The 26,162-nt window shown below is 43.6% G+C and overlaps 2 protein-coding genes across 3 annotated transcripts in view; one reads left to right on the top strand and one right to left on the bottom strand.

The window, feature by feature from the left end:
- AOAH (acyloxyacyl hydrolase) overlaps nucleotides 1–18,632 on the top strand; it is a 94,584-nt gene extending 75,952 nt beyond the window's left edge. The window contains exons 18-22 of the mRNA XM_028751318.2: nucleotides 1,042–1,100; nucleotides 3,160–3,219; nucleotides 4,603–4,699; nucleotides 9,744–9,820; nucleotides 18,119–18,632. Coding sequence (XP_028607151.2) covers nucleotides 1,042–1,100; nucleotides 3,160–3,219; nucleotides 4,603–4,699; nucleotides 9,744–9,820; nucleotides 18,119–18,247 — 422 coding nt within the window. The 3' untranslated portion in view covers nucleotides 18,248–18,632. The remainder of the gene's footprint in view (nucleotides 1–1,041; nucleotides 1,101–3,159; nucleotides 3,220–4,602; nucleotides 4,700–9,743; nucleotides 9,821–18,118) is intronic.
- Nucleotides 18,633–19,893: 1,261 nt separating this feature from the next.
- ANLN (anillin, actin binding protein) overlaps nucleotides 19,894–26,162 on the bottom strand; it is a 31,847-nt gene continuing 25,578 nt past the window's right edge. For both annotated transcript variants that reach the window (XM_028749935.2, XM_028749936.2), the window contains 4 exons: nucleotides 25,487–25,573; nucleotides 23,735–23,842; nucleotides 23,204–23,376; nucleotides 19,894–22,335 (listed from right to left, as the gene is read on the bottom strand). In XM_028749935.2, coding sequence (XP_028605768.2) covers nucleotides 22,212–22,335; nucleotides 23,204–23,376; nucleotides 23,735–23,842; nucleotides 25,487–25,573 — 492 coding nt within the window. In that variant the 3' untranslated portion in view covers nucleotides 19,894–22,211. The remainder of the gene's footprint in view (nucleotides 22,336–23,203; nucleotides 23,377–23,734; nucleotides 23,843–25,486; nucleotides 25,574–26,162) is intronic.

Below are 26,162 nucleotides of genomic sequence, written 5' to 3'. Positions count from 1 at the left end.
CAGCAGTTACAAAGGATATATATGAATGGGACCAAAAAGCTCATTTTGAATCCTTACATAGCTGTGTAAGTGTCTGAGCGAACTTGGGCAAGTCATACTGCTCAGCTTTGCTTCACAAAGTTGTGGAGAGCATAAAAGGCCTTATGAACCTTAGCTTATCCCAAAACATTGGAGAAAAGCTGGAAGGTAAAGCAAACAAGCACTAGGCTTTGTGCATAGCTTTTAGCTAAAACTAAAGAAGCCTGAATAGAGTTGCTGCAGATTACAGATCCAATAATGAGACAAACTGCTATTAATTGCCTTATACCTAATTTTGGCACCGTTGCCTGTGCCAAATCTTCATGAGGATTGTCGTGTACATATGCCAGCTATCAAAATAGCCACTGTACACTAATGAATATAGTGATAGTGGCAGGAAATATCAAAGGAGGGAGAGCGTCCGAGGGCTGGCTGCCTATTCTATGTACTTCTTCAAACAGCTCTTGTTTATTCACAGGCCAGAACAGAACAGAACAGAACAGAAGGGTTCAGCCAGCCTGCTTATATAGAGCTCCACTAGAACGCAACAGTAACCATTTTATGTAACTATCCAATCACTGAATGTCACTTTCAATCCCTTATTTGCATATGTGGACCTGAACTATCTACAGTATCCCCCTGCTGGCCCAGGGTGAGAACTACAGTACATAAAACAAACAGTGAAATTCTTAGTCTTTTTCATTCTTTTAGGTGGATGCATGTAGACTTGGGTTGCATACCAAGCCACAATGTCCCCTTCTCCCACAGCTCCACTTCTGACCTTTGTGTGTTGATAATGGAAGTCTCCCAACCGTAGGAATGCTTCTAAGCACTGAACACAATGAGAATCGCTTGAGATTTTCACGCTCAACATGCAAAGGTCAGAAGTGAGATTCCTCTCCCTGAGTTAAGCCCAAACACGTTCACTCAGATGCTCTCGCCAGGCAGATTTCTAATGCGTTTCCAGCAAGGGACGTGATATGTTTTCACGTGGTCAGTTTTGAAAATATTTCTGTTTTCCAGGCCAGTTGAACAAAGATGTCACATACGAACATTTTTTCTCGTTTCTCAGCTGTCTACAGGTAAGTTGCCTCAATGTCCAATGCAATTACATCTTGGGCTGAAAAAAGCTGAGTATAGTGGTGCCCCGCAGACGAATGCCCCGCAAGACGAAAAACTCGCTAGACGAAAGGGTTTTCCGTTTTTTGAGTCGTTCCGCAAGACGAATTTCCCTATGGGCTTGCTTCGCAAGACGAAACGTCTTGCGAGTTCTTGCGAGTTTGTTTCCTTTTTCTTAAAGCCGCTAAGCCGCTAATAGCCGCTAAGCCGCTAAGCCGTTAATAGCTGCTAAGCCGCTAATAGCCGTGCTTCGCCAGACGAAAAAACCGCAAGACGAAGAGACTCGCGGAACGGATTAATTTCGTCTTGCGAGGCACCACTGTATGAGAGGTGATGCCTTCTGTTGGTTTGACATCTAGTTGTGGTGGAAGTTCGTGAGGTTCGTAAACGGACCTTCCTTTAGGAAGAGCGTAAAGCAGGGGTAGGCAACCTAAGGCCCGGGGGCCGGATGTGGCCCAATTGCCTTCTCAATCCGGCCTGTCCGGGAATCAGTGTGGTTTTACATGGGTAGAATGTGTCCTTTTATTTAAAATGCATCTCTGGGTTATTTGTGGGGCCTGCCTGGTGTTTTTACATGAGAAGAATGTGTGCTTTTATTTAAAATACCGTATTTTTCGCCCTATAGGACGCAGTTTCCCCCCTCCAAAAATGAAGGGGAAATGTGTGTGCGTCCTATGGGGCAAATGCAGGCTTTCGCTGAAGCCTGGAGAGCGAGAGGGGTCGGTGCTCTCCGCAAGCCTTGGGAGCCCGCGGGAGTTACCGCCGGGCTCCCACGGCTTGCGCAGAGCTGCCTGCACCCCGAAGCCCGGGCGCGCTGAGCAGTTGCGCCCGGGCTTCGGGTAGCTCTGCACAAGCCGCGGGAGCCCTCCCACGGCTTGCACAGAGCAGCCTGTTCTGGGGGCTGGGGTCAGGGGAAGCTCGCCCAGCCCCATGCCTTGGGGGGAAATATTTTTTTTTTCTTTATTTCGCCCCCCAAAAACTAGGTGCGCCCTATGGGCCGAAAAATACGGTACATCTCTGGGTAATTTGTGGGGCATAGGAATTCGTTCATTATTTTTTTTCAAAATATTGTCCAGTCCACCACATGGTCTGAGGGATGGTGGACCAGCCCACGGCTGGAAAAGTTTGCTGACCCCTGGCGTAAAGTAATTAGGCATATAACTGTATGTAGCAAGTATAGACTATGAGCTAATCTCTAGGCTTTTAGACAGGGCTGGCCTTATCACAAGGTGGAACTTTGAAGAAGAAGCAAATGGAAGGGGATGAGTGTTGGATTCCCCTGCTAGTCCCCATACCTTGCTGTTTCTTACCAAAGTGTTGCCAGGGCAAAAGCAAGTTTGTTGGGATCAACAGGCCCCAAGGACAAACTGAATAGGTGAAATCCTGGAGTGATGACAGGATCCAAACTTAACTGGGGGAGAAGAAGGGGGAATCTCGTTTCAGTATTTTGTTTAGGGCACCCAAGTTCTTGTAGGCCATCCCTGAGTTTTAGTGCTCCAAACAAGTAAAGTTTGTCAAACAAGCCAGAGATTATGGACGACTGAGTCCACATCTATCAAGAACATCTGTTTTCTGAATTTCGGTTGTTAATCTGAATTATCTCCTTCACTCTATGTTTCCTGCCTAGGTCTGAAACAGCAACACTTTGTTTTAAAAAATACATGCAATGTTTTTGATAACATCTCCAGCCTTCCAGTTAATGGAGGTTTTTCTCTGTCTCCTGGTGCCTTCATTACATATCTTTAGGTGCAAGGCAAAAACATTCCTCTTCTCCCTTTGGCTAATTAAACAATCTATGGTCTTTTAAACTGTTTGTGTGGGGCTATTCTTTTTGTTTGTTACTATGTATTTGTGTGTGTGTGTGTGTGTGTGTGTGTGTGTGTAGTAATAATAATAATAAACCACCTTGTCATCTTCAGAGGAAAGCTGAATAGACATTTATTATTATTATTATTATTATTATTATTATTATTATTATTATTTTACACACACAAATATTTAAATCTTTCTGCATTCACACAGTCTGCTCCATGCGTTGGCTGGATGTCTGCAAATGCCACTCTTAGGAACCTGACCTCAGAGGTATGTTTAATATAAAAGTAATTTTAAAATATATTCAGATATTCTGTTTTTAAAGACGGTATTTGGACTCCTGCTGTAAGAAGGAAATAAGGTTTTAAAGGACAGGATATTTTATATCACTGTTTTAGTGAAGACTCCTAATATCACCAAGGGCTTGTATTGTTCTGCTTCAAGATGCTCAGATCGGATTCAGTTTGTTATATATTTAAACAATCTGCTGAATGTACATGGGGTTCAAATGCCAGCAAAATAGCCTGCCAGTTTCTGTTCTTTCCCAGAGAAATATCTCACTTAAATCTTCAGGGTTAGGCGCAAGCTAATAGACTTTCTATGGGACTGCCTTGCCTAAGAATGAACATTTTTGAAAGCAGCTTGCATAGGTATCAAGTGTTGGGATACTGCCAGGGAGACATCACCCATCAAGGCCCCACGTCGATTCCGGACGATCCATCGATCTCCCGTAGACATGCAGTATCATTCAATTAGCGACATGAGCCCCAGAAATAGCTTCCCACATTCCAGAGCTCTTGCACGCTCTATCAGCAGATAATGCACAGCGAAAGATGCACGCAGGAGAGCATTATTTACAATTTTATTCAGCGTTGGTCAGAACAAAGAAAACATGACTGCCTGCTTTGGTGTCTCAGGCACAGAGGGAGAAAACGAAAGCAAAGACAAAACATAAACTTCCTGTGAACAGGAAATACGCAGACTCTGTGACTCACAAAGCCTGCTCCCTTTTAAGGTGGAACGGAAATATCCTAACATCAAGTGCTTCTAGCGCAATATTTTTCCTGTTGTGCTAGCTTTCTACATGCAAGGGAGTCTTGGCGTGGAGGGGCTTGCAAGCAGGCAGTCCCCCTCCTCATGATGTCTGAAGCAGCTCAGTCATGAGGAAGAACTGTAGTTTGTGCTTTCTTGGACATCTGAATCAGTGGCACTTGAGGGACCTTTCGCTCAAGCAGTTTTGCCTACAGCAGCTCCAGGAGGGAATTGTCTTTCTACCGACTGGAAACGGCTTAGGCTGGCATTGAATGCATACCTTGGTTGTGAAGCTCTGAACCTTGCAGGGGATTGTTGCTCTATATTCTGTGCCAATATCTTAATACCATATTGGTCAAGGTTGTAAGCAAGGTCAGCTGTTTGTACAAACAAAGGGGGGGCGGCTCTGTTACTTGGACGTTAAATGGCAGATTTAATTTCACACTTGTTTTTGTGCACAGAAGCTGAAAGCAGTGTGGCCACACAAAGCTTGCATGTTGTTTTATTGTGCATATTACTGTAAGGTGCTCTGAAGTCTTGGCAGGCAGAGGTGGGTAAGAGTTCTCATAACAATAAAACAATTCACACATATATTTCTTGTGGATTCCCGACACCCCACAGAGAGCCTTACAGCTTTCCAGTGTCCTGAAGGAGCTGGCAAAATCCGAGAAATATGCCAATTTTGACGTTTTCTACATGGATTACCCACTGAAGGAAGGTAAGCTTTGATAGAGGAGCTGAATAAAGAACCACTCAATATATATCGCTAGATGGGAGGGATGATGCCTACCAGTCCAAAAGACAAATACCATTTGTTCGTTTCCCTAAGGACGCCCCTGGGGTTGGGTACTGGGGGGTGGGACTTGGGGAAGGTGCAGTCAGTGGGCCCCCATCCCTGAATGGGACAACCTGCTGTTGCTGCACTCCATTCACTTGCCCAAGATTGATAAATATCAAGAATTAAAATTATTTATTATTTATACCCCACCCATCTGGCTGGGTTTCCCAGAAAACAAGGTAGCTGGAGGATGTGGCCCTGCCTCCTCTCTCCTGCATGCTCAGGGAGCACCGATGTGCAAGCAGTGACAGAAAAGAGAGGCAAGCATGGCCACAGGGCTCTAGGAGGTGACCGTTGGGGGGGTGGACCCAGCAACAACACACCAGCCCAATCTCAGAGCGGTGCGAGATTCCAGGGGTTCCAGGCGCTTCCCCCGGGTTTGTGTTTCCTTTGGGAATGAGGGACAGCAGAGACTGTGGTGTCTTTATTTACATATCTATACAACCCGAGCCTGTGATGGAGGAGCTCGCGGCATCCACACCCCAGGAGGGTCTTGCTTCTTCCACAGCCACAGAAATCAAACGCTCTCGAGCTTGCTGCTTTGCTACTAGCTCACATCACGGCAACTTTCAACTTTGTGGCTTCGTCCTTCTTCTTTTTTTGGTATAATATTTTTTATTAATTTTAACATATAAATTATAAAATGTACCACAAACTTATCACTTATACAATCTTTTCGGACTTCCATCAGCACCTCTGATGAGCCACCGTTTTAACCACTTCTTATGCATTTCTTAAGCCTCAGTGCGTAGGGCTTGTCGATCGAAAGGTCGGCGGTTCGAATCCCCGCGGCGGGGTGCGCTCCCGTTGCTCGGTCCCAGCACCTGCCAACCTAGCAGTTCGAAAGCACCTCCGGGTGCAAGTAGATAAATAGGGACCGCTTACTAGCGGGAAGGTAAACGGCGTTCCGTGTGCTGCGCTGGCTCGCCAGATGCAGCTTGTCACGCTGGCCACGTGACCCGGGAGTGTCTGCGGTCAGCGCTGGCCCCCGGCCTCTTGAGTGAGATGGGCGCACAACCCTAGAGTCTGTCAAGACTGGCCCGTACGGGCAGGGGTACCTTTACCTTTACCTATGCATTTCTTAGCATTATATTGCCTTTACATCTCTTAACAAATCATCCTCCCCCTTATCCATTTTTAAAGGTAAAGGTAAAGGTACCCCTGCCCGTACGGGCCAGTCTTGCCAGACTCTAGGGTTGTGCGCCCATCTCACTCAAGAGGCCGAGGGCCAGCGCTGTCCGGAGACACTTCCGGGTCACGTGGCCAGCGTGACATTGCTGCTCTGGCGAGCCAGAGCCGCACACAGAAACGCCGTTTACCTTCCCACTAGTAAGCGGTCCCTATTTATCTACTTGCACCTGGGGGTGCTTTCGAACTGCTAGGTTGGCAGGCGCTGGGACCGAACAACGGGAGCGCACCCCGCTGCGGGGATTCGAACCGCCGACCTTTCGATCGGCAAGCCCTAGGCGCTGAGGCTTTTACCCACAGCGCCACCTGCGTCCCTATCCATTTTTACAATACTTCTAATAATACTCTTCACAAAACTTCTTCTAACCCTACAAATGTCGTCTGTTCTTCACAATTACTTTTCAAATAGTACGTAAATTTACTCCAGTCTTCCGTGAATTTCTGGTCTCGCTGGTTTCGAATCCTTCCTGTTAGTTTATCTAATTCTGCATAGACCATTAACTTCATCCTCCATTCTTCAATCGATGGTAACTCTTCTTGCTTCCCTTTTTGGGCCAATAATATTCTTGCTGCTGTTATTGCATATAAAAAGAGCTTTCATTCCTTTCTATTTATATCACTCCCCACAATACCCAATAGAAATGATTCTGGTTTCTTTATAAATGTATATTTCAACATTTTTTTCAGCTCATTATATATCATCTCCCACCCAGAAGCATTTCACCTTTTTACATTCCCACCACATGTGAGAAAATGTTCCCTCTTTTTCGTTACATTTCCAACATTTATTACTAACTTTATACTTTTTCACTAACTTAACAGGTGTAATATACCATCTATACATCATTTTCATCACATTTTCTTTTAGGGCATTGCATGCAGTAAATTTTAAACCTTCCTTCCATAATTTCACCCAATCACTCAACTGTATATTATACCCAAAATCTTTGGCCCAGTGAATCATAACCGACTTAACCTCTTCATCCTTCAAATGCCATTCAAGCAGCAATTTATACATTTTAGACAGAATTTTTGCATCATTACTTTGTGGCTTCGTCCTTCTAACTAACCACGAGGTGGGGGACAGGCCCCACCCATTTGCCACCTCCTCTTTCCTTTGTTTCCCTTAATGGCACATAACCCAGGCTATCTCCTCAACACAGGAAGCTAGCCTGGCTTAGATTTTAACATTTGCTGGATCCAGCCTACTTCCCCTCTCCCCTTGCTAGTTTCAGCCCCATCAGCAGCAGTAATGGTGAGAAGGCTTCCACAGGGACTCCTAGAACCATTGAGGGGACCCGGGTGACTTTTTCTGCTAGCAGAAGCCCCGCTGGTCCAGAGGCTGAATTCTGATCTGACCTTGTGTTCTCCCAGGGCCAGCCCATGACATTTTGGCGCACCCCCTCCCCACCAAGGAAGAAGGGGGGAGGAGAGAAAGACTGACATCTGCTGCCCCTGTGGATCCTGCCGCCTGAAGCAGTCACCACACCTTGTCTCATGAGTGGGCTGGCCCTGAGCTCATCGTGATGTTGAAAACAAGAATCTATCCCTCCATTGAGGAAGGGACAGTGTTGGTGGAGAATACAGATTTTGGATGGTCAGCTAGTCCAGCCAAAATCTGTAGACCACTGCCCACATGAATTTGCATCTGGCTCTCAGTCGACTCATGTGGCTGCCAACCCAGCAAGGAAACAGCAGCTTGTGGATCTTTCTTGCAGGATCCAGGCATAAGAGGCTTACAGACTTTGCTTCCTAAACATTCCTTTTACTTAGTTATGCAATCACTTATTCTTCGCTTGCAATAAATTATTAAGGGATCCGTCGCTTAAATCAAAACCATTCTGAATACCCTCTTAATGTTTCATGAGAGTCATTACCTGATTGCTGATGAGCCAAATTACTTCAAAGTGCCAAATATATTGAGTCTGGGTTGGGTGGGGAAATCAATGGGGTTTACCTTTTCACGTTGGCAAACAAAAGAAAATGCAACACAACCTTAGGGAATGCTTGTCACAGGCCCATAATCGTGTTTACAATTAAAGGCTTCGGCTTAGTGGAAGCATCACTTGTCAGTTCCCCTTCTCGCCTGCCTCTGCTCTCTTCACTGACCTATTTTTCATTTTCTTTTTGCTAAAGTTAGTGCAACCCCCTTTTTGGAGTCTCAAAGTATTATTAAATATTCAGCATCTATTGCAATCTCTCCCTCCACTCCTCCGGCTTTGGGTGACGTCCTAATTTTTGGAGTTTGAGAGCCCTGGCACTGGTTTCATTGTGGATTAGGCCTCACCCAGAATTTTAAACTGTTTCTTAAGTCCCCCCATGAAGCTCATTCCTGCTATAGAAATGCCTTCCACTTAACAGTGCTGCTCACAGACTCTTGTAGCGCTTAAAAACCTGAAAAAGTGGAAAGCGAGGAAAAAAGAATGTGTGAGCACACAGTGAGCTTCTGTCATAGTTCCTTTAACCCTCTTAAACTCCCAACACGGAAAGTGTTTTTTAAAATCTAGATCACAGAGTGGGGTGTCATATGTGTTTGTTCACATGCAAGAAATCTGATGTATTCAGGTAGAGGCATAGCAGACTGTAAATGATGGTAGTTGTGAGTTTGTGAGAGTATTGTTATAGGTCTCCCCCCCCCCAAAAAAAAACCTTGGTAATTAATAACTGGTAGGATTTTGATTATTTGGGATTTGAAGGGACACGGGTGGCGCTGTGGTCTAAACCACAGAGCCTAGGACTTGCCGATCAGAAGGTCGGCAGTTCGAATCCCTGCGATGGGGTGAGCTCCCGTTGCTCGATCCCTGCTCCTGCCAACCTAGCAGTTCGAAAGCATGAAGTGCAAGTAGATAAATAGGTACCGCTCCGGCGGGAAGGTAAATGGCATTTCTGGGCGCTGCTCTGGTTCTCCAGAAGTGGCTTAGTCATGCTGGCCACATGATCTGGAAAAACTGTCTGCGGACAAACGCCGGCTACCTCGGCCAGTAAAGCGAGATGAGCACCGCAACCCCAGTCATTTCTGAGTGGACTTAATTGTCAGGGGTCCCTTTACCTTTACCTTTTATACAGGCTGCAGAGGGCTAGCCCGTGCAAAACTTCTGGGACCAGTAAGAAACATTATAGGGACATTGGCAATGCAAGAAAACTGTCCTTCCCCCCTGCTCTGAAGTGTGAACAGAGACGGGGGATTTGGAAGGTTGCCCAGAGTAAGGCATGATGTCCCAAGAGTTTGGGACCTTTGGCATATCTGAACCTCATAGCAACATTTGACCATTTGGACCAGTCGTATGTAGTAATGAAAATGGTTCAGATCCAAGCCCATATATAACCACAACCGTCCATTCCCCCCCCCCCCCCGAAAGCAATGACCTTGAATTTTGATTTTGTGGAAGAGGCAACTGAAGAATAGGAGACGGAAAGTGTTCAATCAGAATTAAGTTTACGTATTTTGTACCTTTGCCTCATGTGAGCCTCATTCTTACTTGGAACGGAATGTGTGTTCTTCTCCCAGCATTTATGCTCCAAGAGTTTACCTTGCATAAATATCTTGGAAAGGCTTAAATGCTGCCTAGAAGGAAAGGGGATTGGATGCAGTATTGGCTCTGACAATGTTTCATAAATCATCATAATCTTCATGTGCACAACTCATCTGCTAAAAATACTGCCTGTGAGGCTGGGTGAAGTGGATGTGGCGCTTATACGTGCCGTGCATAATCTGCTGTGATTATCTCATTTACAGTTGCTGAGATGTGGCAGAAGTCTGGAGGAGAGGCCTGGCAGCTAATAGAACCTGTGGATGGATTTCATCCTAACCAGGTAAGTAGCCGAGAAAGGCGGTGGATAGGAATAGGGGGCAAAAGGCACAATAATGAGAAATGGGGGTTCTCAAGGGAATGGGGGGGGGGGTCCTCAAGGGCAGTCTGGATGTACCACAACCTCTTTCTGTCTTCAGACAAAGGAACTCTTAACTGGCTTCTCCCACATTCTGACCTGAGTTCCTGGGTTCTCTTCATCTAGCCCATCTTTCAACATCACCTTTACATTGAAGATAACGCCTCTCTACCCCAGCATTTGACATTCTACATTAGAACCCATTTGACTATTTTTTCTAAATGGATTTCTGTCAGGATGCTGTCAGTGACTCCCGGCTGGTTGCCCAGGAAAGTATAAAGACAACAAAAAGTTTCGTACCATCCTTTTTTTATTTCGATCTTTACAGAGAGAGGCTATAGAACCCAGCCTCTTGGATAATGGCGTTGTCCCGAGTGAATCTCCACCCCCTGTATCTCCCTCATTTGTCATCCTCATCATCTCCTCCACAGGTGCTGCTACACACCCTCTGTCTTTGAGCTCTTTGCTCTCCTACTTTTAAGGCTCACCGGGTTCTGGGAGATGGAGGGTCTGGAATGCTTTCGAATGACGTATCAGTCAGCTGCTGTGGCTCTCCCACAATTTCCCAACTTTCTCCCTCATCTGCCTCTGAGCTGTGACCTCCCTCAAAGGCCTGTTGTACAATTCAAAGTGTTGGTGCTGACCTTTAAAGCCCTAAACGGCCTCAGTCCAGTATACCTGAAGGAGCATCTCCACCCCCATCGTTCTGCCCAGACGCTGAGGTCCAGTGCTGAGGGCCTTCTGGCAGTTCCCTCACTGCGAGAAGGCAAATTACAGGGAACCAGGCAGAGGGCCTTCTCAGTAGTGGCACCCGCCCTGTGGAACGCCCTCCCACCAGATGTCAAAGAGAACAACAACTACCTGACATTTAGAAGACATCTGAAGGCAGCCCTGTTCAGGGAAGTTTTTAATGTGTGACATTTTAATGTATTTTTAATCCTTGTTGGAGGCCACCCAGAGTGGCTGGGGAAACCTAGCCAGATGGGTGGGGTACAAATAATATATATCATCATCATCGTCATCATCATCATCATCATCATCATCTATACTGTCTTCCTCTTCCTCCTCCCTGGAAGGGTCAGGATGGGGAGGCGGTCTCTACCACTCCTCCTCTGCCCAGTCCCTCATAATTTTTATACTGTCTTTTTGAATTGGCATAACCTTGCCCAGACCTTATGGATGGGTGAGAATCCTAGATGGTTATGATGGCAATAACATAACCTATTGTCAGGGACTGGCTGGATGACTGGAGGTGAGGGGAGCACCAGCCGGCGAACCTCCTCGGGAAGCCGCAGAGGAAGAAGGTTAAGAGCCTGGAGGGGTGGACACTGAAGACAGAGCAGGGGTGCCAACTTGAATCAAATATTGGGGAGGCAGGTAAGCCCCGCCCTGCATGATCACATGACATGGCACACAGACAACATTTGAATGGCAATGCTCATCAACTTTGGGGGGGGGGGTACTATTGAGCAGAGGATGCTTGTCTGCTGAAAAAGCAACAGGTGTGAGTGAGAGGGAAAAGCCAAGAGCAGAAAGCAGTTCAGACTCCGCACATGAAGCTTCCCAACAGCTTGCCTGTCTACTGTTAGGCTCCCGCCCTCCCTTATCTCCAAGGACGCGAAGAGCTATGCATGTGGCAGAACAATGAGCAAGGGCTCCCTCCTGCCATAGTTGATGCCTGTGTGGGCAACCTCTGGAGGACTGAGCAGAAAGTGGGAAGCAGGAACTTCCTGGCAGGTGTCATATGGAAGCTGGTCCGGCCTTGAGGCTTCTCTGCATTGTTTACTGTTTTTTTTTTAATAAAGAATTAAATTTCCTGTTCGTCTCTGCGTTAGAGTGCTGACCTGCATCTGAACTAGCCCTGACACTTCTGTGCCCCATAATCTTCCCCACATCCATTTTTGCATTTTAAATTTCCTGTCTGATATTTCTGCTTGGATGTTTCACACTGCCTCAAGCTCACTATGTCCAAGGCTGGTGTTCTTCTGTTTCCCAGCAAGGCTCTTCAGTATTCATTTATAACATCGCCATTCACCATATTAAACAAGCACACAACCTTGGCTTTATATTTGACCCCCTTTCTCATTTGCTTCCTATATCCAATCTGTCGCCAAGTCAGGTTGCTTCTCCTCTTACAGGATTGCAAAGACATAACCCTCCCTCTCTTGACGCAAACTTTTAGTCAATGTCCTGATCACCGCCTGCCTTAATGACTTCTCCTCTCTGGCCTTCCTTTGCTGCATCTCAGCCCCCTCATCTCTCCCCGGAACTTTGCTGCCAAAGTAATTTGCTCTGACTACGCGGCACCCTTCCTTAAACTCCTGCATTGGCTCCTTGCCTCTGCCAGATTCAGCACAAAACCTGGGTTGTTACCTGCTAAGCCCTCCCTGACCTTGCCCTCATTCATTTCTCTGTTCTTGTACTCCAATAGATCCTTGCCCAAGACTGTTGCTCCTCTAGCTCTGAAACCCTCAGTGATCGGGAGAGATTATATCCAGTTAGTAGTAGTAGTAATAATAATAATAATAATAAATTTATTATTTATATCCCGCCCATCTGGCTTGGTTTCTCCAGCCACTCTGGGTGGCTTCCAACGGAATGTTAAAATACAATAGTCAATTAAACATTAAACGCTTCCCTAAACAGGGCTGCTTTCAGATATCTTCTAAAAGTCGGGTAGTTGTTGTTCTCTTTGACATCTGGTGGGAGGGTGTTCCACAGGGAGGGCGCCACTACCGAGAAGGCCCTCTGCCTGGTTCCCTGTAACTTGGCTTCTCACAGTGTCCCTCTACTCTTTTATCCAGTGGAATCTTAACAACGGAGGGACAAAAATCAAGGCAATATTTGTGGATATTCTTTTCTCCTTCACCCCACCAAAATCTGCTCCAGAAGGTTAGCAGGCTTCTGGAATAGTATGGGAAATGGGAGATCTATATTTTCATTTCGCTGACTGAAAGCTCTGCAAGTTCATACCTAAGTTTTCCTGCTCCCTCAGTCACTTCCACCCTTTTCTCCCTTGCTGCTTCTTAAACCTGGTGCTCTCTAATAGAACACCTTCACAATTGTTCAAACCTTCACATTGTTCAAACCCCTCCTCAAAAACCCCTTTCCGTGAAACATTTGGCACGTTAGTCCTCAGTCCCTACTGAAGCCCAGGCATATTTGTAAATACACTGAACACAGATACCTTTCCTTGGTGGGTTTTGTCTCGTTTGCATATGTGTTCCTATTCAATATAGACAGTTAATACCACTTTAATTGTCATACCCCTCAAAAGAATACTGAAAAGAATGCTGATTTTTTTTTTAAAAAAAATATCTTAGTAATAACTATTAAACTAAAAGAAGTCCGTTTAATAAATACATCATAAGCCTGTTACAAGTGTGCTCTGCTGGGGATTCAGTCAATTAAATATTCATCCAATTCCTTTAATAAGATTATATTTTAAAAGTTATGTGGAAAGACGTGGGCTACAATTTGGAAACAAACTTTCTTCCAGCATTTCTCCCATATTTACCTAGTGGTGTGGGAGCCATTTCCCTGTGGGATCTTCCCACAAGTGTTCAAATTCAGGAACACCGTGCAGATGGAGTTCCTTTCCCACTTAATTGAGGCCTGTGTTCTTCGCCAACCAACAGTTGGATAAAGAATAAGTAAATATCAGCAAAATATTCAGTCATCTATCTCCTTTATCTTGGCTGCAACCATTTCTCTGTCTCTCTCCTTTTCCATCTCTGCTTTTCCTTTGAAGGAAACCATTATTTCATTTTGTATATGACTATAGACACCTGTTGGACGCGGGTGGTGCTGTGGTCTAAACCACAGAGCCTAGGGCTTGCTGATTGGAAGGTCGGTGGTTCGAATCCCTGCGACGGGGTGAGCTCCCATTGTTCGGTCCCTGCTCCTGCCCACCTAGCAGTTCAAAAGCACGTCAAAGTGCAAGTAAATAAATAGGTACTGCTCTGGCGGGAAGGTAAACGGCGTTTCTGTGCGCTGCTCTGGTTCGCCAGAAGCGGCTTAGTCATGCTAACTACATGACCCGGAAGCTGTACGCCGGCTTCCTCGGCCAATAAAGCAAGATGAGCGCCGCAACCCCAGAGTCGTCCGCAACTGGACCTAACGGTCAGGGGTACCTTTACACACCCGTTACGCCCAATTGATGGCCCTGAGAAATAAGACCCTCCCTGGAGCCCATCAGTTAGGGTGGAAAAAGCCCCCTAAATGGCCGGAGATGCAGTGGGGCTTTGTTTACGCTGCTCAGCCTCCTCTCCAAACAGCTAATGTGTGGGGTGGCGCAGCAGCAGCATGTTCCTCCAGTGCTTCAGTTCTAGTTGTGGGTATTTTTGGATTCTGTATTTTTGGTATGGATTGAAGGGAGAGCGGCAGAGAGGGCGTTTAGAGAGTGCTCCCCACTTTACGCGATTTCACTTGTGCATGCAGGGGCCCAGAATGTAACCCCCGTGAAATTAGCGCCTGCACACAATGTATATGCAATTGGAACAATGTATGATTGCTATTGGGAGGGAGAAAGCAAGACTGAAGAAATCTGGGCCTGCATAAGTGGTTCCTGTATTCTGATACGTGATATGAGATCCCACTTTGTGCAAGCAGCTCCGTCTCGGCTCACAGTAAGTGTGAAAGGGTCGTCTGCGTCAGAATAAATAAATGGCTTGTGCACTGATGCCATTTAAAGTTGAGTAAAATTTTCAGAACCACTTGGCATCTGGGAGCAAATAAAGCTGCTGTTCAGTAAATTATGCCTAGAAATCCCATTCTTAATACTGTCCTTTGATGGATTGCTTTTAGATATGGGACTTATTTGCAAGATTGTACAGCCTTCTCCCCCCAGCCCACCTGTTGGGTTGGGTTTTTTTTTTTACAAAATAAATATTTCCCTTTTTTTTAATAGCCTCATCCTTTTCTTCCTTAACCCTCAAATCTAAGCTACGGGGAGGCTGAGTAACTGAGCAGCTTCAAGGGCAGTGCTGGTTTTGAGGGCTTGATTGCTGACATAGCCATGCATTTCAGCGCAACCGAATAAAGCAAAATGGTTATATGCTTCAGAAAGCTCTAAGGCAACACACCCGGCTCAAGCAGACCAGTCTGAGTATATTCTGAGAACTATAATCACTTTATAAGGATAGGAGAACACAGCTGGAGGGCCACTGGACCCTTTCCTTCCAAATGACAAAATGTATTTGTCAGAAAACCCCGACGCTGGAAAAATTCATGCGGTGATTTACATATTTTAAAAGACTGAGCTGAAAAGAAGCACTTATCTAACTCTGTGAACCTGGAAAAGCATTTAATTAGTCATCTAGGCAGCTCTATGGTAGGGCGGAAAGAGAGCTAGCAGCATTTCAGCTTAACCTGGGAAGGGAAAGTAAGAATTATGTAGAGGGTGAAGTTTCTGTTGACATGTTAGCACATTTTTAAAGAAAATTGTGCTGTGAATTTCAGTGGTCCTTCTTTTGTTGTTTACTGTTCCCTGAGCACCTCAGGTTGCCACACCAGAGTTTATACCATGGGTAGGCAACCTAAGGCCCAGGGGCCGGATCTGGCCCAATCGCCTTCTCAATCCGGCCCGCGGACGGTCCGGGAATCAGCGTGTTTTTACACGAGTAGAATGTGTCCTTTTATTTAAAATGCATCTCTGGGGTATTTGTGGGGCATAGGAATTCGTTCATTCCCCCCCAAAAAATATAGTCCAGCCCCCCACAAGGTCTGAGGGACAATGGACCGCCCCCCTGCTGAAAATTTGCTGACCCCTGGTTTATACAGTTGCTTGAGGGAAATCACCTTCATGAAAGCATCTTCTTTATACTTTGAGCCACCCAAACTGCTACATTTGTTGAGTAGCTGGAAGCAAAGATTAACCAAATTAACAGAAATTGGTCTCTTTCCCTATTCATAGAGTAGAATCCTATATGTGTTTACTAATAGGTAAGTTCCTTTGGACTTACTCTCAGGTAAACATGTTTGTAATTGCAGTCTTAAGCGGTGAGGCTAAATTTGTTAAGGCAAAAATAGCTATTTGTGATGTATATTTTTCAAATACAGGAAAGGGAGATGTTTATTTACCCATGGTGGAAGAAAGATTGAAATACCATATAGTCCATTTAATGTGACTTTTCCACCTACACAGGGGACAATGCATCCGTGAGATAAAATTATATTTTCCTATTAAACAATAATTGATTTTGCTAGAATTATACCTGTTTAGTGGTTACTTATAGCTCCCAAACAAATGCACCTGCGACAAAATTAGCACTCCTCATAAAGAAAAGATGTTGGTTTTGCCTCCTGCCACAAAAATCTCCTGGGGTTTAAGACATGAAATCTGTTTAGGATCACTAAAAACTATGTGTTAAAGGTGCATTGTACAGTTTCTGTGTGTCATTGATGTAGGCTGGCTTTCTTATTAATTTTAGTCACATAGTCGTTGAAGTCCCAGCGAAATTCTGAGATGAAAGTAGATCAACCTTAATATAGCAAAAACGAAAGGTTAAAATTGTGGGTCAAACATATCAGGTAAAAACATATATTAGCTAGATAGGAGAGTCTGTTGTAAAAGGCATGCTCGGCAGGGACTAATTTTCCTTTCCAACCAATTTTGCACTCTGAACGCACTGAAAACTTGGTTTGCATTGTTCCTGTATTAGCCAAACAAATCTAAGGAAACAGGCATTGGGTACACATAAGATTCACTGAGCACTGTGCAGCCCATAATGTTATAGTTGCAGAAATCTCCATGAACCATGGAGCCAACAGTGTGACGCGGCAGCTAAAAAAGCCAATGCAATTCTGGGCTGCATCAATAGGAGTATAGCATCTAGATCAAGGGAAGTAATAGTGCCACTGTATTCTGCTCTGGTCAGACCTCACCTGGAGTACTGTGTCCAGTTCTGGGCACCACAGTTCAAGAAGGACACTGACAAACTGGAACGTGTCCAGAGGAGGGCAACCAAAATGGTCAAAGGCCTGGAAATGATGCCTTATGAGGAACGGCTAAGGGAGCTGGGCATGTTTAGCCTGGAGAAGAGGAGGTTAAGGGGTGATATGATAGCCATGTTCAAATATATAAAAGGATGTCACATAGAGGAGGGAGAAAGGTTGTTTTCTGCTGCTCCAGAGAAGCGGACACGGAGCAATGGATCCAAACTACAAGAAAGAAGATTCCACCTAAACATTAGGAAGAACTTCCTGACAGTAAGAGCTGTTCAACAGTGGAATTTGCTGCCAAGGAGTGTGGTGGAGTCTCCGTCTTTGGAGGTCTTTAAGCAGAGGCTTGACAACCATATGTCAGGAGTGCTCTGATGGTGTTTCCTGCTTGGCAGGGGTTGGACTCGATGGCCCTTGTGGTCTCTTCCAACTCTATGATTCTATGATTCTATGAACCAGGGACTGTTAAGTATTAAATTTCATGGCCATGTTAGTGGCGCCAAGTTTTGTTTTTACTGGCCACATTTTTGTGCCACAACTAGCAGCTTACCGTATTTTTCGCTCCATAGGGCGCACCTAATTTTTAGAGGGGGAAATCAAGAAAAAAAAATCTTATTTCCCCCCCAGCCCCAAAGAGCAGCGTACAGGCTGCGCACAACCTCTCCCTGCCGGAGGGGTTGTGCCATAGCCGCGCGCAACCCCTCCAGCAGGGAGAGGCTGTGTGGGGCTAAAGAAGCCATACCCATGTGCAGCCTCTCCCTGCCGGAGGGGCTGCGCGCAGCTATCCCTGATGCCTTCCAAGTGCAGCGCAAGTTCCCGCTGCGCTCCTCAGGCTTCGGGTTCCTTTTGCTGAAGCTGGGAGAGCAAGATTCTCCTGGCTTCAGCGAAAGGAACCTGAAACCTCCAGAACACAGCGGGAACTCGCGCTGTCCTCCGAAGGCTTCAGGGGGCTATCCCTGAAGCCTGGAGAGCGAGAGGGGTCGGTGCGCACCGACGCCTCTTGCTCTCCAGGCTTCAGCGAAAGCAACGCGAAGCCTCCGGAGCGCGGAGGGAGCACTCCCTCTGCGCTTCGGAGGCTTCGCGTTGCTATCGCTGAAGCCAAGGAGCCTGCATTCGCTCCATAGGACGCACACACATTTCCCCTTAATTTTTGGAGGGGAAAAAGTGCATCCTATAGAGCAAAAAATACGTTAAGTGTGCCCAAATCTAGCACATGAAGCTCTTCCTTGCAAGGAACAAAAGTGATGTACTAACTTGCCCCTTTGTTTTGACTGCTTCCAGGTTGTTTCTGCCCTTGGAGCAAGAATCATCTGGAAGAAGATACTTCGTGAATGGCCTCATGTTCTTGGAAAAGAAAATCCAACCAACGATGAGATTGTAGCAGTGTTCAAAGATCAAGGCGGCCACTGATTTCAGCATGCTAAATACATTGGCGTTTCACCATTCAGAATAAAGAACACCTTTCCCAACAAAGCAAGCTAACCTCTGGGGTATTGGAAAATAAAAGGCTGATGGATGCAAATAGTTCTTTATCAACTATCTGGCAGCCGAATGCACCATTGGTAAAATTTTACTTATGTATAGATGTGGAATCTCATAGGAGACTGCTTGCTTTTAGGCAAGGTTTTTCACCCGTTTGTCCCATCAATCTACCAAGCCTCTTCAGGTCAATTTGTTTCTGATACACATTAAATCTAATTGGAATTCTCTATTTATAGTGTATTTTATATTCAAAAATTCTGCTATTGATTTTTTCTTCTTCATTTGAATAAAGCATCTGGATGAGTCACTAAAATGAGTATTTGCGCCCTTCTTTTATTTTCTACGAGCTCATATCACATCACATAGAACTGCTTCTTAAAGGACCCTCAATGTAAAGCTGTGCTCATTGAGGCTAAATTTCCTTTGATGTTAACTGTTTTTTTAAAAATACTACTGCTGAACCATTGTCAAAGTTCAAATAATATTTTAAGATAATTTGCTGGCTTTTTTTTCTCCATTTGAGAATACCTCTGAATTTGTAATTGCTTTGGGTACTTTTAGTTTTCTTTATTTGCTTGCTGAACTGCTTCTTTGTATAAACTCCTTCCTTTGCTTACTGTTTAATTTACAGTCTTTCCATATTCCCCTAATTTTCATTTAAGAGATCCTCAAGTATACTATTAACTTTCATATCCAATTTCTGGTCTGTATTCTCCAGCTACCCCTCTGATTTCCCATCCTGATCTTCAACTTCATCCTTAATTAATTGTACATTAACTGAAGGTAAAATCCCAGTCACAGAATGAAGCAACAATATTAATACTTCCAGAACCAGGCAAAGAGCTATCTTTACTCATATTTTATGTTCCTGTATCATTACTGAACTGCAACTATGTTTTTTGTAATCATATTAGGTTTAAGTTTTGATTATGTGGTGCAAATATGGTTAAATAAGGATTTCTTAAAAGAACAGTGTGTAATATCTGGAGAATGGTAAATGCTAAAGATTATGTAAATTGGAAAAGGCTGGTTTCAACCATTATTTATATAGATTTGGAAAGCTTTTAACAAAATGGAATGGCTTTACTTCCTTCATGTTTTATAGACATTTGGGTTTGGAGGTAAATGTATAGATTTGATCTAGTTAATATATAATTCAGCTATGCATTTTTTTAGCGAATGAAGAGTATCCCCTGAATTTCATTTAGAAAAGTAGCAGATAAGGACGCCTGCTTTAGCCTTATCTTTTTAATTTACAAGCAAGAAAAATCTAATCTTATATAAAATGCCCAAAGGAGTTACTAGGAACAAAAAGCTGTCTTGGGTGAGACAGGGAAAGAAGTGGATAAGCCATGGGGCACAGGGCTGGAGAAAAGTCTATTACGTGTTTCTTTTATTCAGGGCTGATTAAAAACTCCCAATATGCTGGGTTACGTCCATCCAACTGGGAAACTTAATTTCTTCCTTTCCTTTCTGTGTGAATCCATGAGACCTTAAACTTTGTTCATAAGATTAGTACAACAGATTAAGTAAAGTATGTAAGTAGAAATACATTGAATAACAGGCAGAAGGAATCATGAGCAGTTAGCTTTATTTTAGAAATAAAGTATAAATGCATAACTAACAAAATATCCTTAAAATTCATGGGGATAAAGATTATCACGTATATTATATGGCACAGCACATGCCTGCAAAGGTTTTACAGTTTAGTGCTATTTCATGAAGTTTTGGAATAGGGATTATTTATGAAAGACTTGTGGATAAATTTCCTAATCAATTCCTTACTGAAATAACAGTCAATTTTTAAAAAGTAAACCCATCATACTCAGGATTTTATGCATATTCAAATTGGAGTTAATTCAAACATGTTGTCACTTTCCCCTTTGAATTGCTTCTAAGACTCATCAGCATCTGTCTGAGCTTGTATACATATATAAAGTTAAATCAGTAGGACGCGAGTTCCATTATTGTCGTGTTAAAGGTCTTAATCAAATGCTATTTGCCTCACATGCAGCTGGCTGGTTTTTGTTTTTTAAAAAATGAATGCAGTGCTATTTATTATAGCTGAAATTGTTTGCTGAATTAATTTGCTTTCTTCTGAATTGACCAGGAAGTGATTTGCCACTTCATAATCCTGTTTTCCAATAATGTTCTCGACTAGAGTCTTGCTGCTTTTCCAAGGCTGCAACATTATTGGGGAGGACCCAGCTGTCATCTCCAGAATATTTGGCCCCCTCTTCTTCCCAAGGTCTGGTCAGTATATTTAGTGAGGTGAGGCTTGCTGCAAATGTGTCACATATACCTATGACCATGCTGTGCTAAACATACACAATCTCATCTGATACTGTAAACTAAGCAGATCTCAGTTAGCAAACACCACTTCCTTGCTGATATATTTTTTATTTTACTCTTGTAGCTATTTCATTCCGTTTCTTCTTTCACACAGTTTATTTGCAACACATTCTACTTACTCTACTTTTTTGTGTACTCTCACAAATCTATAACTGTTCTTCCTTACATAACAAATTGCTTACTAACTTGTTCTACAAGTTTCACCAGCATAAATCAGCACTGGGTTCCTATGAAGTGCATTCACAAAACCCATCTGAGTGCAACACTGCAGCCAGAATAGAATCATATTGGGCATCATTTTGGGAAAGGTTTATTAGTCTAGATTTTCCGTGCTCTGGAACCAAACCCACATTTTTTCAGCATTGTAAGACAACCTTATTGGCAGGCACTCCCTTTGGATACATTTAAGGGTTTTTTTATGGGGAAAAGTTCAAAAACATCAGAAAAAGTAGTTATTTAAAGTGATAATACAAAATATGCTGTTGAGGGGGGGGGGGGGGAATGTTAGTGTTCAACTTAAAGCCATAGCAATTTAGAGGAAGTACCCCATTGCTGCTATCTAAAAATGCATGCAGCAGTAATAGAGCATTGTGACACCCAGTGGAAAGCATTTGTGACCCCCGCGCATTTGCTGTTTAAGTGAGCAGCCTTAACATTGTGCTCATCAGCTGAAGTTGGTTTCTCAGAAATATTACTTTGCATATTGCAACTCTGCAGCAGCTAAATGAAATTCATCTTACCCTCCTAGTGCTCAGATCAGTGAAAGTTTTTAATTCATTCAAACTAGGAAATGCATGAAAATGGCTAGATATATAAGAGTAAATAAAGGTTTGTTTTTTAAAGCAGCTTCAAGAAAACTACATACAAGTTTTCTAAGAAAATGTGCAATGTACTTCATAATTGATCATAGCTGTAAACCATACACCATTTTTTCTTTTTAACCTCATTATTTCTATTGGGTTCTATGACTACTCTATGGTGTTCTTGAGACAGGCACTTTTTGCAAGTGCCAAATATTCGGAACACTAAACACAATGGGGTGTTTTACTTTTTAACTTCCTAATTAGGTGAAAAACACCTTTATAAATAAATCATTGAAGTTCCTGCTTCAGCTTTCCACTAAAGCTAAACAACTTTTGAGGCATCCTTCTTAGGAGAAACATGCACACTGATAAAGCTCTAAGTTTTTTTTCCTCCTGTGCTGATTTTTTTCAGTTCTTGAAATAAACTGAGCTCTGATCAATTAAAATAAACTGGTACTTTAATTGTGTACTGCACTACATATTTCAAGAAATATTATATATAAAAAGTATTTAGCACAGCCAAATAGAGCTTAAAAACACAGCTACTACCATACTCCAATCCTAGAAGAGTTAGAACTCTGAGTGCAGCAAGGAGCCTAATATAACACCACCTCTCCTTCCAGATTTTAAAGCATGAAGTGTAATAAGTAATCCCAAGGGACCTCATAAAAAAAGTCTACATTAAGAGCACAGCATGTGGCTTGAAGCAAGCTCCCATGAGAAATCTTCCCTGCAGCTCAAGGTTTCCCAATAGGCACATAGCAAGCATCGGGCTGCCACATGCGAAGGTCAATAAGAACTTGGTTGAGTTTTTGCATCCACAGATTACGCTCTTCTTTAGTATCAGCCGATAACCAGTTCCTTTAAAAAAAATGAAATGAAATAGTAAGCATTAATATTGACCTATAGGCGTTTCTCATACAAGGATAAAGTAGGACAGTTTCATTACTAAATACATTATTCTCTAGAAGTACCTTATAATCCTGCAATAAGAACCTAAACAATAGTAGAGTGGTACCTCGGGTTAAGAACTTAATTCGTTCTGGAGGTCCGTTCTTAAACTGAAACTGTTCTTAACCTGAAGCACCACTTTAGCTAATGGGGCCTCCTGCTGCCGCTGCGCCACCACTGCACAATTTCTGTTCTCATCCTGAAGCAAAGTTCTTAAGCCAAGGTAATATTTCTGGGTTAGCGGAGTCTGTAACCTGAAAAGTATGTAACCTGAAGCATATGTAACCTGAGGTACGACGGTAATAGCAGAATTCCCAAATCAGCCTCATGACTGGATGAAGAATGCAGATATCATACCTGCTGTCCAAGTAAAGGAATCCAAACTAATTGGAAATGAAGAAGTAATATGCCCTGATCTTAGGAAAATAGTAAACTTAGGCCAGCCTCCCCGAAGCTGGTGCCTTCCAAAGCCCATCAGCCCTAGGAAGCACAGCCCAATGGTCAAGGATGGCAGGAGGGCACTGGGTTTGGGAAGGCTGCCCTAAGGCATTGTTGATCGTTAGCATGCTACAATCAGTGCTGCACAAAGCATAATAGCAGGGGCCCAACATCTTCTGCAAGAAGACCAAGACACCCACGTTATGGGATATGGTTTAATGGACACTTGCACTAAAATAAAGTGGTTTAATATTTAAGGTGTTTCAAGACTTGGCTTTGCACCAACAGACTAACATTACTACCCATCCAGAAAAGATTAAAATCAAGCAACGTAACTTACTTGGTAACACAGAGCGTGTCTTTGCATTGACTGACTAGTGTTTCCTTGTCATCCTCTCTCTGAGGCCTAACCGTAATGAGCTCAAAAGTGTTCGGCCGAGCACAGAACTCTCTGTTAGCTGGTTCGATCTGACGATTAGTGCAGTTCGCCAGGTTTATTGAACCCATTGGATGCTGAAAGGAAAAGAAAAAAACCCAAGTGTTCACAACACAGAGAAATAAGGAATTTAAATATAGCATTTCAGTCTCCGCCCCAATGTGGAGGATTTAATTCCGGACAGGGTGCCCATAGCTGCCTCCGAAAGCTGCACAGGAAGATGTGATGTCATTCACACCACTTAGTCTTTTTAACAAATGTTATAGAGTAGTACGTCTAGCCACAAAGCAATGCTGCTGCAGCAACACATGCATGCACCCTGAATTATAGCAGCTGAAGTAAAGCCTGACAAAAAGGTCTCAATGTTGCAGAACTTCAGGCTAGAACAAAATCTAGACAGCCTCTAGCTTAAGTACTTTTTAGCACAATAATCACCTTTCGTTTTTCGTCATCTGGGTAAGTCCAGTAGGAGATGCAGTTTCCAGAAAGAGCGCACCAGCGCCGATGCCAGGCCCCAAAGCCACTAACATCTTCGAACATAGTCTGGAGAGAGAAAGATAGCTGAACACCAAGGCTATTCCGACACATTTCTTCACAAGTTAAGTCCAACAGGTTTCCTTGAATTTTTAGCAACTGGAAACACTGCAGCTCCTGTTGCCACTTTTCTCTGCTCACCCATATATATCTCAGCAAGTATGCCCACTCCCACTCTCCCAACTCTCATAAATGGGCCTTGAAGCAGCCAGCACTCCACGCCTGCGAATATCTGGAGTTTCTATCCTGCTTTTTTAAATAAACTGATAAAAAGGTAAAGGTAAAGGGACCCCTGACCATTAGGTCCAGTTGTGGCCAACTCTGGGATTGCGGCAATCATCAAGCTTTATTGGCCGAGGGAGCCGGCGTACAGCTTCCGGGTCCTGTGGCTAGCATGACTAAGCCGCTTCTGGCGAACCAGAGCAGCGCACGGAAACGCCGTTTACCTTCCCGCTGGAGTGGTACCTATTGATCTACTTGCACTTTGACATGCTTTCGAACTGCTAAGTTGGCAGGAGCAGGGACCGAGCAACGGGAGAGCACCCCGTCGTGGGGATTCGAACCGCCGACCTTCTGATCAGCAAGTCCTAGGCTCTGTGGTTTAACCCACAGCACCATCCATGTCCCATAAACTGATAAAAGGTACCATAAAATCACAATATACACTTCTAAAATTTATGTTATTTTCCTGTGGCACGTCTAAAGACTTTACTGCATCCTTCAGATAGTGCCTTTCTTAAGATGTAATCAATGCAGCACAATTCTAACATACACAGTTATTCCTATCTTGGGATTGTCAGTGGTTTTATATAGCACATGGTGCCATCTGCTGGATCCAGCAGTAACAGGTCAGCTAAACTAATAATTGTGGATTAACAGCCATGATCACATTAATAACTGCTTTTAAAGGACTTTTGAAATAAGTCTAGCCCTGCTGTGTTAGCCAGAACCTAAAGAGTCACACAAGGCTTACAGAATGGTTTGCCATGTAAATAAGCTTTGATTAACCCTATATTATCAGGATAAACTTCTAAGGACAATTCTAGAATTTCACCCCAGATAAGGATCAGCTTGAAAAGAGTGTGTGTGTGTGTCTGGGATAATGAGCCTCATCTAACCAGCATGCTTAAGTCTACATACAGTGAGTTATCCTGCCATGTTTAGCTCACCTTGGGATAGGTAATCAAGCTTTTATTCCCCTTCAGTTTACCTGATGGATTTAGCATGTGAATAGCTCTCACAAGCCTCTCGAGTTTCTATACCAATAGTTTAGGAACGTTCACCACTTTGTCATGTTTTACTGCCTGTGCAGCTTTTCTGACTGATGTAAGGGGAAAAAGCTCATGAACCTGACCTTTAAAGAGATTGTAAGTAAACCAAACATGGTCTTTTTCTATGCTGGGTGAAGAGGGAAGTTTTGGAATTCACAAGGGTATACATTTTAAAGGTCTAACAGCCTATATTTCCACCCTTGCTTTGCTGCATATTTTATGATTTTCTATCTCTGCTGGGGTTCTCTCACCAGAGTACTTGTCCCAAACCTTAACCTCAGGCATCCAGGAATTCTCATTTTATATACCTATTTTTTTCATCTTGCCACCAACAGTGTGTGCATGTGATATAGATCTATACTTGCATTCACTGATAACTTACCAAAAAACCTCTCTCTTCCACACAAGAATCTATTTGACATTTAATTTTCAGATAAATATGACCTTCCAGGGGAGACAAAAAAGGAACCTAGAAAATAAATAGATGGAAGATTCTCAGAATTGTATTTCTCTTTAACAAGCCATATCTACATGAATACAAAAAAAAACACATTCACTTGTGAGCATCATTAATCTCAGATATAGTGCAACCTTCTTCACACATATTTCAGCTGAAAGTTTGAATGCTTAGATTCCAGAAGCTTTTGAGAAGAGGAAGTTGTCTCTGGCCATTTACTGGTAATGGTCAGAGGCTGAAGAAAACCAGAAGCAAGGCTCCCTAGAATTGCCACCAAGCTGGAGAAAATCAGGGGGTAAGATGGGTAAACATTGCCAGCACAAGGCTTGACATGGTTGTTAAAATACACATGGTTCAGTAAGAAGAATGTTGATTTATTCTACCAAGTTTAGCAATACTGTTTTTGGCTTTTTAAAAAGTAAGCAGAATATTTCACACACATGATTTTCACTCTAGTCCTCAGCAGAGGCAATTGTACCATGTATACATGCACGATTGACTTAGCAACATCACATCCAATTATGCTCCTGGGATTATCCAAGGTGTGCTACAATATGCACTCTGGTTAGGATTAAGGGATCCCACCTAAGAGTCATTGGGG

This window comes from Podarcis muralis, chromosome 12 (assembly GCF_964188315.1).
Source record: "Podarcis muralis chromosome 12, rPodMur119.hap1.1, whole genome shotgun sequence".
In the NCBI taxonomy this organism is placed as follows: domain Eukaryota; kingdom Metazoa; phylum Chordata; class Lepidosauria; order Squamata; family Lacertidae; genus Podarcis; species Podarcis muralis.
Note: the sequence above shows the minus strand (reverse complement) of the source record. Positions and strands in the feature narration are given on the sequence as shown.